This window comes from Vulpes lagopus, chromosome 23, assembly GCF_018345385.1.
Source record: "Vulpes lagopus strain Blue_001 chromosome 23, ASM1834538v1, whole genome shotgun sequence".
Taxonomy (NCBI): domain Eukaryota; kingdom Metazoa; phylum Chordata; class Mammalia; order Carnivora; family Canidae; genus Vulpes; species Vulpes lagopus.
Window position 1 is genome coordinate 59260227 of NC_054846.1, and position 15071 is coordinate 59275297.

The 15071-nt window shown below is 44.1% G+C and overlaps 1 protein-coding gene across 1 annotated transcript in view; it reads right to left on the reverse strand.

Annotated features, from left to right (window-relative positions):
• INPP5B (inositol polyphosphate-5-phosphatase B) overlaps positions 1-15071 on the reverse strand; it is a 51528-nt gene that overhangs the window by 12123 nt on the left and 24334 nt on the right. The window contains 7 exon segments of the mRNA XM_041738507.1: positions 1079-1190; positions 2709-2896; positions 3705-3821; positions 4177-4291; positions 5879-5980; positions 7073-7240; positions 8837-8936. Coding sequence (XP_041594441.1) covers positions 1079-1190; positions 2709-2896; positions 3705-3821; positions 4177-4291; positions 5879-5980; positions 7073-7240; positions 8837-8936 — 902 coding nt within the window.

Here is a 15071-nt window from a genome sequence, read left to right on the forward strand (position 1 = left end):
ATAGTAAAAATGTAGATGTTACTGTAGGATGATTCTTTTTTTTTTTTTTTTAATTTTTATTTATTTATGATAGTCACAGAGAGAGAGAGAGAGAGAGAGGCAGAGACACAGGCAGAGGGAGAAGCAGGCTCCATGCACCGGGAGCCTGATGTGGGATTCGATCCCGGGTCTCCAGGATCGCGCCCTGGGCCAAAGGCAGGCGCCAAACCACTGCGCCACCCAGGGATCCCCCCTGTAGGATGATTCTTAAATCGGTATAGGTAGACCTTAAAAGCATCTGAGAAGTAGAGAACACACGAAACCTCTACTGTTACTTGAAGACAGAGCAGAAAAGAAGGCAAGAGGAGGTGGGTATGACAGGGAAGGGGAGTTAGGTCGCCTTACTCTGGAATACCGATGCAATAAACAGATGGTTAGAGAGCAGCCTGGCTTAATCCTGAAATGGGGATCAAAGAGAAAAAAAAGGTAATTTACCAAGGGAAGGAACTAGGAAGAAAAATGAGTCACAAAAAGAGATTATTCCATAAGGAAAGACATAAGAAAGTTGATATTTGTTTTCCCCCTTTGATTGATGTGCACTGCAGGATAAAAAGGTTAGCAGGATCATTCAGACTGATGACAATAAGAAGGGGGCTACAGGGTAAAAAGAAAAGGGACTTTAAGGTGAGAGCAGGAGGGGGCGAGGCAGGCTCACTCAGAAAACAAGGAGCAAGGCATCTTAAACACACCAAGTGCCTTTATGAGAAGCTTCGTACCCTTTCAGCTCCGACTTGGATGAAATGAATGAATGAATGAGCACTGGGGATAAGGAGTGAGAGAGAGAGAGAGAGAGAGAGAGACTGAGACAGAGAACACGCACGCTCTTGTCCCCCAGGGGTACGAGGTGCCTCGAGGGAAGAGCCAGTGGCGGGGGGGACAGCCGTGGACGAGGGAAGGCAGCTGAGAGGAGGAACGGCTGGCCACCCGCTCCTCAGGGAAACCCACCCAGCCGAGGAGGAAGAGGCTGGGACGCCAGGCCTTCCTGTGCCCTCACAGTGTGGGGACAGCTGCCTTCGAACGCACAGGCGGCCATCTGTACCTGGTCGTATGCATACAGGGTCTGAAAGGCCTTCTCCTCGATGAGCTTTTTCACTGTCTCCACATCCAGTTCTTCTATCCTGTAGTTGAGGTCCCCCAGCCACAAGATCACACTGTGAGGAGAGAGCACAGAGGTCACAGGTTCAGGAGGCACTCCACCCACCCTCGCCAGCGCTCATCTGACAGAAGCCCCCCGAGGCTCAGCTTCTCGGGAGCTGAGAGGGAAGTGACTCTGCTGTTCGGGACATCTTTTCTCAGGCCGCCCCATTTCATGTCACGGCCAACATGCTGCTTACTCAGTGACCTTCTGCTCCAGGTTCATCAGAAACAGCCTTGAGTTGTCCTGGACTGTTTTACTCTTGTGTGGTTGGAAAGATAGTCTAATAAGATCTAAAAGCAAGACAACCATTTACCTCGTTCAAGGGAAGAGGCACAAAAGATTAAGTATCGGGAATCATGTCAATCACTTGGGGGCCCCAAACCAGATGATGCCATGATGTCGCCTCCATGCACATGACAGTCCATAGAACACACTCTCAGCCTTTGTTTCCGAGCTGAGTTCCTCCGAAACAAAGCTCAACCTGTACAGTGGAGTCTGGGCCTCACCCCCACTGTATCATCGGTTGGCTCTTTTCTGCAGAGTGTGATGGGTGTTTTATCACACCTGCTGCTTTCAGAGAAGGGCTACTGAGCATTCCCAGATGACAGCGCACAGCCCACAGACTCCAGCACTGCTCTGTCTGAAGCCAGCAGCCAGGTCTTTAGAGAACCCGCACAGCAGTACACACGCACCAAAATAAATGCATCCACAAGCTAAAAGCGGACAAGCTGACGTGCAAGCGGCAACCTCCCCAACTAGGATGCTGGAGGTTCAGAAGAACGGAGGACACACTCCCTGCTAAGTTCCCTGGAGAAGGAAAGCCATCCTGTCAGCTTCCAGAGCACCAGCGAGCTCAAGACAGTTCCACCACCACAGCAGGCGGGATGAGGGCTTGCATCTGTGTACTCCCTGGCAGACACCATGGCCTCAGGGGCTTCTTCCTTTTTCTAAAAGAGGTGGCACAAGCTTCAAGTGTTATCGTGAAGTCTGAAATTCTAATATGCCTTGAATTGAGACATACTGAACGTTTTAGAGATAAATGAAACAAAGAAAACAGATATTAGCACAAGATGCTCCAAGCAGCTGTAATTCCGGCTTTGTGACGCTGAATCAAGAGGTACAAAAGACTAAGTGAGGGGAGACTACTCTGTCCGGACCTCAGTGATATGTTTCTGGAAAGAACAGACATGTAATATCCTAAAACATAGTTCTAAAGCCTGGACTTGAGAAGCTCGCTCTTTGGTTGCTTTCCTTATGATGTTTTATCAAGATGGGCCCACATTAAAAATAAATGTTATACGTTTTCTGGAGGCAAATGATGTGTGAGAGAGACTCTAGAGGGCTGCCTGATGGTTAAGTTAGGAAACGGAACGTTTCCACAGGACGTCCTATCGGCGTGTAAGCGAGGGTGGGCTAGAGTTCCCACTCCGGCAGCGGGAGGCCTCCTCCAGTCACCTCCCTGACAAAGCAGAGAGGCCCCAATCTGCATGGCAAGAACAGCCAACTGCTCGGGCTCCAGGCCCAGACTCACTCATGCTTGCTGATGGTGAGAGGGGGAAGGCTTGGGTCAACCTGACAAAACTGCATTCGAGAACAAATGTCTTTATAGTCCTGGTTCCTCCTCTCATACTCCTCCGTGTGGGCTGCCAAGTGAGAGTTCACAACGCAGATGCTGGTGTTGTGGAACTGGAACCTGATGGCCACTCCTCCTTTGTTACCCTATGGAAAAGAGCCCAAGAGTATCCAATTCACCACTTCAATGGGTCAGTCATTTAAATCTGCACACTTTCAACATGTTTTCTCTTCAAAGTAATCCTGACTGCTAAGGGAGGCAGTGTTATTGTCTGTATTTTATTTTATTTTTGAATTTTTTTTTTTTTTAGAGAGGGAGAGAGACAAATTCTGGCAGATTCCCCACTGAGCGTGGAGCCCGACGCAGGGTTGGATCTCACCTCCCTGAGATCATAACCTGAGCCGAAATCAAGAGTGGGACGCTCAGCTGCTTAACGGACTGAGCCAGCCAGGCGCCCCTACTGTCTGTATTTTAACAGGTAAGAAAACAAATCCAAGAAAGCAGAGTGACTAGCCAGTCAGTGGCGAAGCCGAGTCCACTTTTCCCTAAATCACAGGCAAACCACATGCTTGCCCTTTTGCACAGGAGGCTAAGTTCTTGCAGTCAGACCCAAAAGCAGGACTGTAGGAGCCTCAAGAAGAGGAAATTACAAACCTATTATTGTCAGCATTCTTTCTTTATCTTGGTTTCCCAACAGTTTCTGCAACTGATTTCAGGGGTGAAATGGGCAGATCAACTAGAGGCTTTGGTGTGGAGTGGACACAGGGATATGTGCTATGTCAGCCAACAGCTCACTAAAACACGACTTCTAAGTAGTCCACTCAATCTGGCCTTGCTTGAGGGCACCATTCACCATGTCACACCAGCACCCTCACTCTGGGACTCACGCAATCACGGTATCCTGAGAGGCAGGGTCAAAACTGTAGGGATCAAGCATACCGACCAGAAACTCACCATCCTCCCCATGATTCCTGTCCCCACAGTCTCAGCTTCCACCTCGGAGATGTGCGCTGCATGCTCCTGTTTGACATACAACAGCAGCATAATCCCCACCAGTCGGATAAGCTTCACCTAGACAACAGAGCCATAACGTTCCAGTCACGGCATTAAATAGAAATCGAAAACAGGAATAAACACCCCAGAGGAAAAGTGGTCTTGAAGTGGTCTTGAAGCTGAGGATGCCAGTGTGTTTCCTTCTCCACAGTAGGACACAGGGTAGTCACCTGTGCAGCTCACCACGCGCACATGCAACGTGATAACCCCAACAGCCCACCAGGGCCCAGACCTGCATCTTTCTGATCCAGAGGCACCTCTTCTGGAGGACTTGAAATTGAAATAATTAGAACTGGCTTCTGATAAAGGTCACGGGTCTTAGAATTTCCCTGTGTGGCAGCATAAAATTAAGGGTCACTGACCCCGCTCTTACCTTTGCATACTTGGCGTCTGGATGAAGACCTTCTGATACAGCTTTAAACCACTCTTCCTCCTTGGGGGTATCATGGAAGAAGAAGGCTTCTTTGCTCAGATCGAGCTCCTGGAACCTGTAATAAGCAGCAAGCAGTCAGAAAGTAGAGAAGAGTAATGTGCAGAACATGTCTTCGGGTTGGGTTGGGTGCGTGTACAAGTCTAGCTTCCCAGTGAAACTGCAGGGCACTCAGGAGGGAGAAAAATAAATACGTGGAGCCGAGCGACTAAATGTTAAGGAACTACCAGCGCTCTCCTGAGCAGCCCCCACTTCCTCTCCATAACCAGCCTGCGAACCAGTTACAAGTGTCTCCGTTTTACACCCAGGACCGCTACTTCACACAAGGACCAATGGCAAACCAGGCACCAAGCCTAGGTCTATATAAATTCCAGATTCTAGGCCCTTCCCACTTTGCCACACAGGCTTCTTGGCTGCCTCCTCCCCATGGTGCCCAGCACAGTGGTAGAAAGATAACATGCACGGAAGAAAAAAACAGGGACGCCTGGGTGTCTCAGTGGTTGAGGAATAAATGACATCTTTTAAAAAAATAAATAAAATAAAAAATAAGAAAAGCCCCATTGGTCAGTTTTGTTTTTTTTAAAGATGTTATTTATTTATTCCTGAGAGACAGAGAGAGAGAGAGAGAAAGGCAGAGACACAGGTAGAGGGAGAAGCCGGCTCCATGCAGGGAGCCTGAGGCAGGACTTGATCCTGGGACTCCAGGATCACCCCCCGAGCCAAAGGCAGACGCTCAACCACTGAGCCACCCAGGCGCCACTTATTTTTTATTTACTTTTAATTTTTTAAAAAGATTTTATTTATTTATTCATGAGAGGCACAGAGAGACAGAGAGAGAGGCAGAGACACAGGCAGAGGGAGAAGCAGGATCCATGCAGGCAGCCCGATGTGGGACTCAATCCCGGGTGTCCAGGATCAGGCCCTGGGCTGAAGGCGGCGCTAAACGGCTGAGCCATCCAGGCTGCCCCTACCACTTATTTTTTAAATCTAGCCTTCCTGGGGCACCTAGGTGGCTCAGTCGATTAAGTGTACGACTCTTGTTTTCAGCTCAGATCGTGATCCTGAGATCAAGCCCCAAGTCAGGCTCCATGTTGGGAAAGGAGCCTGCTTGTGTCCTCTCTCTCCCTCTCCCTCTGCCCCTCCCTGCTCATGCATGTGCATGTTCTCTCCCTCTCTCTAAAAAAAAATAAAATATCAAAAAAAAATAAATAAATAAAAATAAAATAAAATAAATAGTTTTAAATTAAATAAATAAATAACTTTTAAAATCAATTACATAAATTTAAAAAAATAAAATAAAGCTAGCCTTCCTTCCCTGGCAAAAGATATTTTTGCTTTGTGACACAACAAATGTTGAATGTCTAAGTGATAAAAGTCAGTTCAAGGTGTAGTGATTTTAACAGAAGGTTGCACTAAAAATGAAATAATAGCATTTAAATGCCAGGCACATCACTTTAATGGTGCCAGAAATTTGTTTACTATGAGGAAGAGCATCAAACAGAGAAGCAGCTGTTATTAAGCACATGCTCAGTTTTCGCTTCCTTCACCTGCTGTGAAGACTCAGTGATACATTCATGTCCCTATCCTTCCCATGCCAGCTATACTTTCCTGAGATGCAGAGGCAACGGAGGAGAGAAGCACTCACCCTACGCAGTACACATCTGGGGCCTGGATGCCATGGCTTAACCAGGGCTGGAGGCCTTCTTTGGGGGATTGGCCGTTCACATTGTATGTTCCCACAAAAAACCTGTCAACAAAGAGAATTGATCAGTCACTTGGGAGGACTACAGGGATGACAGGGGAAAGAAAGCATCCTGTGCTGACTTTGCCCAGTTTCGGTCTCCCTGCAGCAGAATTTTAAGACGTAAGAAATGTCACACCTGGCCTCAACTGAGGACTGTGGCACCAAAGGGTGACTTGCAGTCTGCCATGATATCTGTTGCTTTTGTGATAACTTCAGACACCATATGCCTACTGTGAACATTCCCACTTAGCTTTGACAGCCATTACAGAGCCATCACCCAAAAATGATTCCTTACCCTGTGTGTGCTAGGGAAATGAAAGAAAAATATAGGAAGTACCTTAGTAATTATCTTCGGAAGCAAAGCAAAAGCAGTGTTCACCATAACTGACTATTTATATACCTGAAAGCAATGTCATTTTTTGTCACTGATTTAAAAAGACCTAGCCGGGGGTCCCAGGGTGGCTCAGTCAGTTAAGCGTCTGTCTTCGGCTCAGGTCAGGATCCCAGGGAGCGGGGAACCTGCTTCTCTCTCTCTCTCTCTCCCTCTGCCTGCAGCTCTCCCTGCTTGTTCTCACTCTCTCTGTGTCAAATAAACTCTTAAAAAAATTTTTTTAATTAAAAATTTAATTAAATAATTTAAAAAATAATTTAAAAATTGAAGGATTCTAGAAGAATCCTGTAGCATCTATTCATTTAACTTCCAGTAATCTTGTCTGGAAAGATTACCAAACACTAACTTCATTGCACTAGCTTCAGTTTAAATGACTTTCTTCAGAGACCCAGAATGACCAAGAGATACACAAATTCCAGGATATCATTCCTTCTCCTGTCCCATATATCTCTTCAGATGTTGCTGTAACTATTTGCAAGTTGTATGACTCTCACTATATCATGCCTACCCCTGTGCCTGGCCTGCAAACGCACAGAATAAATAGCTGCTCATGAAGAAGTGAAATGAAAGGATCATTTAGAGAATGACAGGAGAGATTCTATAGAAGGATTTGCTTCCAAATCCAGGGTATGCAGGGGGAGTGCTTATATTTCAGAGAGCTGAACAATCATTTTGCTTTGAAAACAGTCTGCCCAGTTAGCTACCTGAAGTTCTGGATATACGTATAATCCTCTTCTTCCTGCACTAGACGTGATTTCACGATTGTATCTCGCAGCCCGAACTTCTGCATGGATAAAATATGTGCCTTGTCTGTTACTGTGATAGTGGAGGAGCGAACCATGTCGGTGATTTCAGACTTGGATTTATTCTGTCTAGAAAAACAAACAGATACAAATTTATCATCTTCTGATGAGTCCCCCATGACAAAATACATGAGCATGAAGCTGGAAGTTTCCAAACAGAAGTGTCTGAGTCACAGAAGACTAACGGAGGCCAAAGTCAAATGTATTTACTAAAAAAAAACACTATTTCTTTGTGCAATTAAGTAAACTTCTGTGTTGTTGATTGTATAGCACATTGGTCCAGAGATTTTTCTGATAGAGATCTCAGATCAGAGGGGACCCTCACATTCTGACCTAATCCCTTCCTTTTCCAAATAAGAAAAATGAGACCAAACATCATCAATGATCCACCCAGTTGGATGGTGGCAGAGTATGGATTAGAATAGATTTGACAATACTCTTTTCAGACTCTACTGCCTCATGTATCGAGACTATAAACTACCCAGATCCTTTGAATTGACAACTCTACTATATCTCTATTCCATAGGAGTAATCTGAAATAAAAGAAGAGCAATGAAAATTTGTATTTCATTATTATTTGTGTAGTTTTAATCGTCAAATTAAAAATTATTCAAATGCCAACATTTAAATTTAAACAAAATTTAAAATTTCACACAGTTATATAACAGAATCTTAATAATAGTGCAAGAAACTTTTGTTGAAGGTTACTTAATGAATTAAGATATATAAAGCACTTGCAACAACTTCTGGCACTGAATAAAGACCACATAAGTATCTGATAGTATATCATCAAGCACATACTAATTACAACTATGTAAACATGTATCTAAGTCTACCAAGAAGGCTGAAGGGAACTGAGAGCCATAGATCTAGTTACATTTAAAGTTCAGGGCTTGTTCCTTGCTGCTTAAGTGCATAATTAAAATATTGACACAAACAAGCAAGTTTTTGTCTTGACCAGATGATTCTGGCTATGAGCAGTAGGGGGCACTGGTGTACAGACTAAATATAATAGCATGTGGGGGATGGGAGTAAATAAAAACAAAAAAGAAGTTATCTTCAGAGTTAGGAAGCTCCTAAAAGAATGGGAGGGAGAAATAAAAATGTTTCTAATCTACATTTCTAAGGTAGAGTCAGACTGCCAGTTTCAAATCCTAAATGGGCTACTTGTTAGTTCTGGATCTTGGGTAAATCATATAAAGTCTCTTCTTTATCTGTTTCTGTAGCTATAAACCAGAGAAGGTAATGGTACCCATCTCTTAGGTTAAAATAAGATAATTCTGGGGGATCCCTGGATGGCTCAGTGGTTTAGTGCCTGCCTTCAGCCCAGGGTGTGGTCCTGGGGTCCCGGGATCAAGTCCCACATCGAGCTCAAGTCCCACATCGGGCTCACTGCGTGGAGCCTGTTTCTCTCTCTGCCTGTGTCTCTGCCTCTGTGTGTGTGTCTCATGAATAAAAAAATAAAATATTAAAAAAAAAAAGAGAGAGAGATTATCCAGGTAAGATCATGGTACCTGGAACACACAGCAAATGCTCAGTAAGTGTCCAACATTTCTTGTACCACCTACCCTGGGGCAACTTACATCATGCACAGTAATGGTCTCAGCTCTATACTGAAGAAAACTTCAGCCCTAAGAAGTACAAATGAAGGGAGGGCTGCATTACCTTGTGAACAAACTGTCTGGTGTATCCTGACCCCAAGAGCTGGCAGGGTCCCCAAGCAGGCCTTTCTTATCCGATCTGGAATCATCAAAGTCAGAAACACCTAAGGGGAGGGGAAAGGAATGAAAACATGCTTACAAAGACTTTAACATACAGACCACAGCTTCTCCAGTTGTCTGGGAATCACTGGTTGTGCACATCGTGCTTGAAAGCATAGGAAAGGCTGATGGTGGTGTGTGGGTGAAGCTCCCAGAGCACTGAGAGAGGGCAGAAAAAAACAAGCATTTCATCCAGAGGTCTACACTTGATCTTAGCCAAAAGGCCGAGAAGCGATCATCCAGAGGTCTTTACTTCTGAAAACCCAACCATCCCAGCTGATCGATTCCCTTTCCTTAAAGACAGAGTGCACTGCAGAAAGAATAAAACTATGCAATCTGCAGACCTAAGTTCCATCACCAGCTCTACTATTTATTGACCTTCTGACGCCAGATGAGTCATCCAACCTCTCTCCATCTTGGTGACTTGCCCTATCTTGCCCTTCTCACAGGTTTATTGCAGGGATCAAATAGTTGATATGTGAGTAAAGCACTTTGGAAGCCACACAGCATATTATGAAATATAAGATAGGGATCTCATTCCCATTTACTCCAAGTGGCACTTCATGTTCAAGGAGGAAAGAAAGAGGCAGGGGTCAGAGATCTGACGCTGGAAAGGGTATAAGTGCTCTAGAGAATGGGAAGCGCTTGTCATGGTCAACAAATCGCCTCAAAAACCAAACAGCAGACCAAGGACTTTCAAATAAATAAATACTTCGGGACAGTTGTGAAACCAAGATAAACCTGGAAAGGAAAATTAATCTGCCAATAGCGTCTCTGCTGCTTGAAAGCCAAATCTCTTGTCCACGGAAAACAGCATGGAGAGGCCATGGAAAGGGGCTGCTTCAATGTACGCATTACGGGGAGCACTGGAGGCATGAGCCATCACGAAAGAATTCTGCCCTGAAGACTATTACTAAACATGGATTTTTCAACCATGCATTCACAGAAACCAGAAAACACACACACACGCTAATCTGATACATGAAAATAATTTCATTTCGATACCTCCAACCAATCACCCAAGGCCTTTCAATTTTGATTCCTGAATGCCTCTTAAGTCAGTATATCCCATCCAGTGTGACCCTACTAGCCCACGTTACCAACGTCTCCTTGGAATGACTTGGAAAACCTGAACTAATCACCTGGCCTCCTTTCAGAATTAATCTTCTGACCCGGGATCCCTGGGTGGCGCAGCGGTTTGGCGCCTGCCTTTGGCCCAGGGCGCGATCCTGGAGACCCGGGATCGAAACCCACGTCGGGCTCCCGGTGCATGGAGCCTGCTTCTCCCTCTGCCTATGTCTCTGCCTCTCTCTCTCTCTCGCTCTGTGACTATCATAAATAAATAAAAAATTTAAAAAAAAAATCTTCTGACCCCACCATCTCTGACCCAATTTCTACACTATGGCTGGAGGATTTTTTGAAAAAGGAACGCTAATCCCATCACTTAAAACCTTTCGAAAGCTTCCCATTGAATAAACCCAAACCTCCTGGTATGGCTGTCAAGTCTCCCTCCAGTCCACCCCACGTGTCCAACAGCAACTCTCACCACAGGCCTCTGTCTCCCCACTCCCTTAAATGCCATAGTAAGTATATTAAAGTTACTGAAGCTATACTGTGATCCCATCAGAAACTCACTTCCTCCTTTTTCATTTTGCTTTACAGGGCTAACTCCTCCCCATCCCAGGGCCAGGGGTCAGCAAACCTTTCTGCAAAGGGCCAAAGCAATAATGTCAGAGGCTGTGCAGGCCATACAGTCTCCATCACAGCAATTTGACTCCACTGTCATAGTGTCAAAGGAGCCATGAGTGTGGCTGTGTTCCAGTAAAACTTTATTTATGGACATTGAAATCTGAAGATTACAACATTTTTACATGTCACAAAATATGAATCTCTTTTAATTCTTTTCAAACATTTAAAACTATAAAAACTATTCTTAGCTCACAGGCTATAAAAGCAGGCAGTGAGCTGGATTTGGCCCATGGACTGACTGTACTTAGCCAAGCCCTGCTGTAGACCATCTCAGAGGTCACTTCTTCCAAAATGCCTTCTCTAACTCCCCCCAGATCAGGTTAGACGCCCTACCACTGGTGTTCCCACAGCTCCCTGTACGTCTCTTATTATAGTCTCAATTGCTGTGTATTGTAATGCTTGTCCCCCAGTTAGACTCTAAGCTTACTGAGGGCAAGACTATGTCTGATTTATTCATCACTGCACCCCCAACATCCAGCACACCAGCCAGCACATGATAAGCAGTTCAATCACTCAAAAATTCAGCAGAAAATACTGAATGAACACCGATTCCTTATGTGTCACATATAAATATGTAACATCTAAGCTCAAGCCTGTTAACATTCTTTTGAAATGTTGCAGGTCATCTTTCCATTGTCTTCAGCATACAACAGAAATAAGAAAGTCAGAACTAGGAACGCCTGGGTGGCTCAATGGTTGAGCGTCTGCCTTCAGTCCAGAGCATGATCTTGGGGTCTTGGGATTGAGTCCCACGTCGGGCTGCCTGCATGGAGCCTGCTTCTCTCTCTGCCTGTGTCTCCGCCTCTCTCTGTGTGTCTCTCATGAATAAATAAAATCTTGAAAAAGAAAGAAGAAAGAAAGAAAGAAAGAAAGAAAGAAAGAAAGAAAGAAAGAAAGAAAGAAAAGAAAGAAAGAAAGAAAGAAAGAAAGAAAGAAAGAAAGAAAGAAAGAAAGAAAGAAGGATCCCTGGGTGGCTCAGTGGTTTAGAGCCTGCCTTTGGCCCAGGGCATGATCCTGGAGTCCCAGGATTGAGTCCTGCATCGGGCTCCCTGCATGGAGCCTGTTTCTCCTTCTGCTTGTGTCTCTGCCTCTCTCTGTGTGTCTTGTGAATAAATAAATAAAATATTAAAGAAAGAAAGAAAGAAAGAAAGAAAGAAAGAAAGAAAGAAAGAAAGAAGAAAAGAAAAAAGAAAAAGAAAGAAAAGAAAGAAAAAAGAAAAGAAAAGAAGAAAAGAAAAGAAAGAAAAGAAAAGAAAAGAAAAGAAAAGAAAAGAAAAGAAAAGAAAAGAAAAGAAAAGAAAAGGGGGATCCCTGGGTGGCTCAGCAGTTTAGCGCCTGCCTTTGGGGCAGGGCGTGATCCTGGAGTCCCGGGATCAAGTCCCATGTCAGGCTCCCTGCATGGAGCCTGCTTCTCCCTCTGCCTGTGTCTCTGCCTCTCTCTCTCTCATGAATAAATAAATAAAATCTTTAAAAAAAAAAAAAAAAAGAAAGGCAGAACTAGAATAGGTTGTTTCTAGAATTCTACAACTCCGTGGTTAGCTAAATTCTTTCTAAGAACCAAATCCCCAATTGCTTGTTTACTCCCACTGAACTCTAAAGCTTTAGAGAACCAACATACCTGAGTTAGTGAATGGTATACGGGGACACCTGTTAGAATGGCTAAAATCCAAAAAGCCGACAATACCAATTGCTGGCAAGGATGTGGAGCAAAAGTTAACTCTCATTCATTGATTATAAGAATGGAAAATGGTACAGATACCAAACTGCAAACAGTTTGGTAGTTTCTTATGAAGCTTAAAGCATAAGCTTACCATATATGATCCAGCAATCACATTCCTAGATATTTATTGATTTGAAATTTTATATCCATATAAAAACCTGCACATAACTCTATTAATCTGAAGATTAATAAATCTTTTTATAAAAAGATTTATTCATTTGCGAGAAAAAGAAAAAGACAGAAAGACAGAGAGAGGGCAGCCCAGGTGGCTCAGCGGTTTAGTGCCGCCTTCAGCTCAGGGCGTGATCCTGGAGACCCGGGATTGAGTCCCACGTCGGGCTCCCTGCATGAGCCTGCTTCTCCCTCTGCTTGTGTCTCTGCCTCTCTCTCTCTCTCCCCTCTCTGTGTTTCTCATGAATAAATAAAATCTTAAAAAAAAAAAAAAAAAAAGCACAAGCAGGAGGAGAGGTAGAGGGACAAGCAGGTTCCCAACTGAGCACAGAGCCCGATGTGGGGCTTGATCCCAGGACCTGAGATCATGACCTGAGCTAAAGTCAGATGCTTAACAGACTCAGCTAACCTAGGCGCCCCTACAGCAGCTTTATTAATACTCATTAAAAACTGAAAGCAACAATACATATTGCTAAGTAAAAGAAGTCATTGTGAAAAGGCTCCATGCTGTAGGATTCGGAATATATAACATTATGGTTGAAGCAAAACTCTAGAGATGGTAAACGGACCAGTGGTTGCCAGGTGTCCAGTGGGTGGGTAAGGATTAAGTTAAGTGAAACACAGGGGACTTACTAGGGCAGTGAAACTATTCGGTGAGAAGCTGTAGTGGTGGATACATGACACTATCTATAGGCTTCAAAACCCATAGAACTTTATAGCCCAGAGCAAGGCATGCAAATAAAAAAAAAATCATTTTGGGGGTCAGGGGATCCTGCAGTGAAATCCAGAAAATGACAAAAGAATCTAACTATATTACAAATGTATGAAACAGCCTCACTGAGGGGGAATAGAAGAAAAAGGTGCTGACCTAAGGAAATTTGAAAATGCATGGAATCTGTAAGATTAAAGGCAAAATGAACTGTACGCAAGCACTATACTCTAGCTGATAATACTGCTTAGCACAGGGATGTGGATTAACAAATCTGAAGCTGCTATTCAGGGATCCTGGAATTTAACACTTCAAGAAAATGGATAGTGGATTGTAGGGGCCAGGTTTCTCATTGTTGGAATGGGAGATTCCAGATAAACAAGGGGAAGAGGCTAGGATGATCCATGTGGTAATGGATTAGAGTTGGAGATATCAGCATGAGTTCATGTTTACTTAATATGGATACATACAGTTACATAGAGAAATATAGAGATACACACATTTAAGTAGACACACTTACATCTCCTTGCTCCATAGGCTAACAGGGCCTAGAAGCAAGGACACACCAGTAGCAAGGACCACTCATTAATGCCCAATCTTGGTTTCCAATACCATTCTCCAATAAAAAGAACCAGGGCTCCTTGAGATATGGTTATTTTAGGACTGGGGTAGGAAATATAGAAGATAGAATATTTTCTAGTGCCAGAAAACAAGTACTAAAAAAAAAAAAATCTCCCAAAATAAAAATACAATGATGGGGTACATCATATGGACACAGGAGCCAACCAAAAAGGCTCCAATGGGTACAGCGGTAACAATTTCTGCAAAGAAATAAAGCAATAGTGGATTAGAATTCAAAATATAGGGATCCCTGGGTGGCGCAGCGGTTTGGCGCCTGCCTTTGGCCCAGGGCGCGATCCTGGAGACCCGGGATCGAATCCCACGTCGGGCTCCCGGTGCATGGAGCCTGCTTCTCCCTCTGCCTGTGTCTCTGCCTCTCTCTCTATCTCTCTGTGACTATCATAAATAAATAAAAAAAAATTAAAAAAAAAAAAAAAAAAAAGAATTCAAAATATAAAAGAGAAAAAAAAAAAAAAAGGAAAAAAAAAAAAGAAAGAAAGAAAATATATATAAAAGAAATATCCTTGAGGATCCCTGGGTGGCTCAGTGGTTTAGCGCCTGCCTTGGGCTCAGGTCGTGATCCCGGGGTCCTGGGATCAAGTCCCGCATTGGGCTCCCTGCATGGAACCTGCTTCTCCCTCTGCCTGTATCTCTGCCTCTTGCTCTCTCTGTGTCTCTCACGAACAAATAAATAAAATCTTTAAAAGAAAGAAAGAGGGATCCCTGGGTGGCGCAGCGGTTTGGCGCCTGCCTTTGGCCCAGGGCGCGATCCTGGAGACCCGGGATCGAATCCCACGTCGGGCTCCCGGTGCATGGAGCCTGCTTCTCCCTCTGCCTGTGTCTCTGTCTCTCTCTCTCTCTGTGACTATCATAAAAAAAAAAAAAAAAAAAAAATTAAAAAAATTAAAAAAAATAAATAAAAGAAAGAAAGAAATATCCATCCATACAGCTATAAATAACTGAATAAAAAAATGGAATAGACAAATTTCCAAATTTCAAATTTCCAAAGACAAGGAGCCTAACTCCCCATTATTCTACTCCAACTGCTGTGTGTTAAGGATACCGACCACCTTCATGTTGCCAAATGCAGCAGTCAGTTCCCAGTTTTCAGCTTAGTCCACTCCAACCTCTTCAGCAACACTTGATTTATAGACACCACGCTCTTCCCCT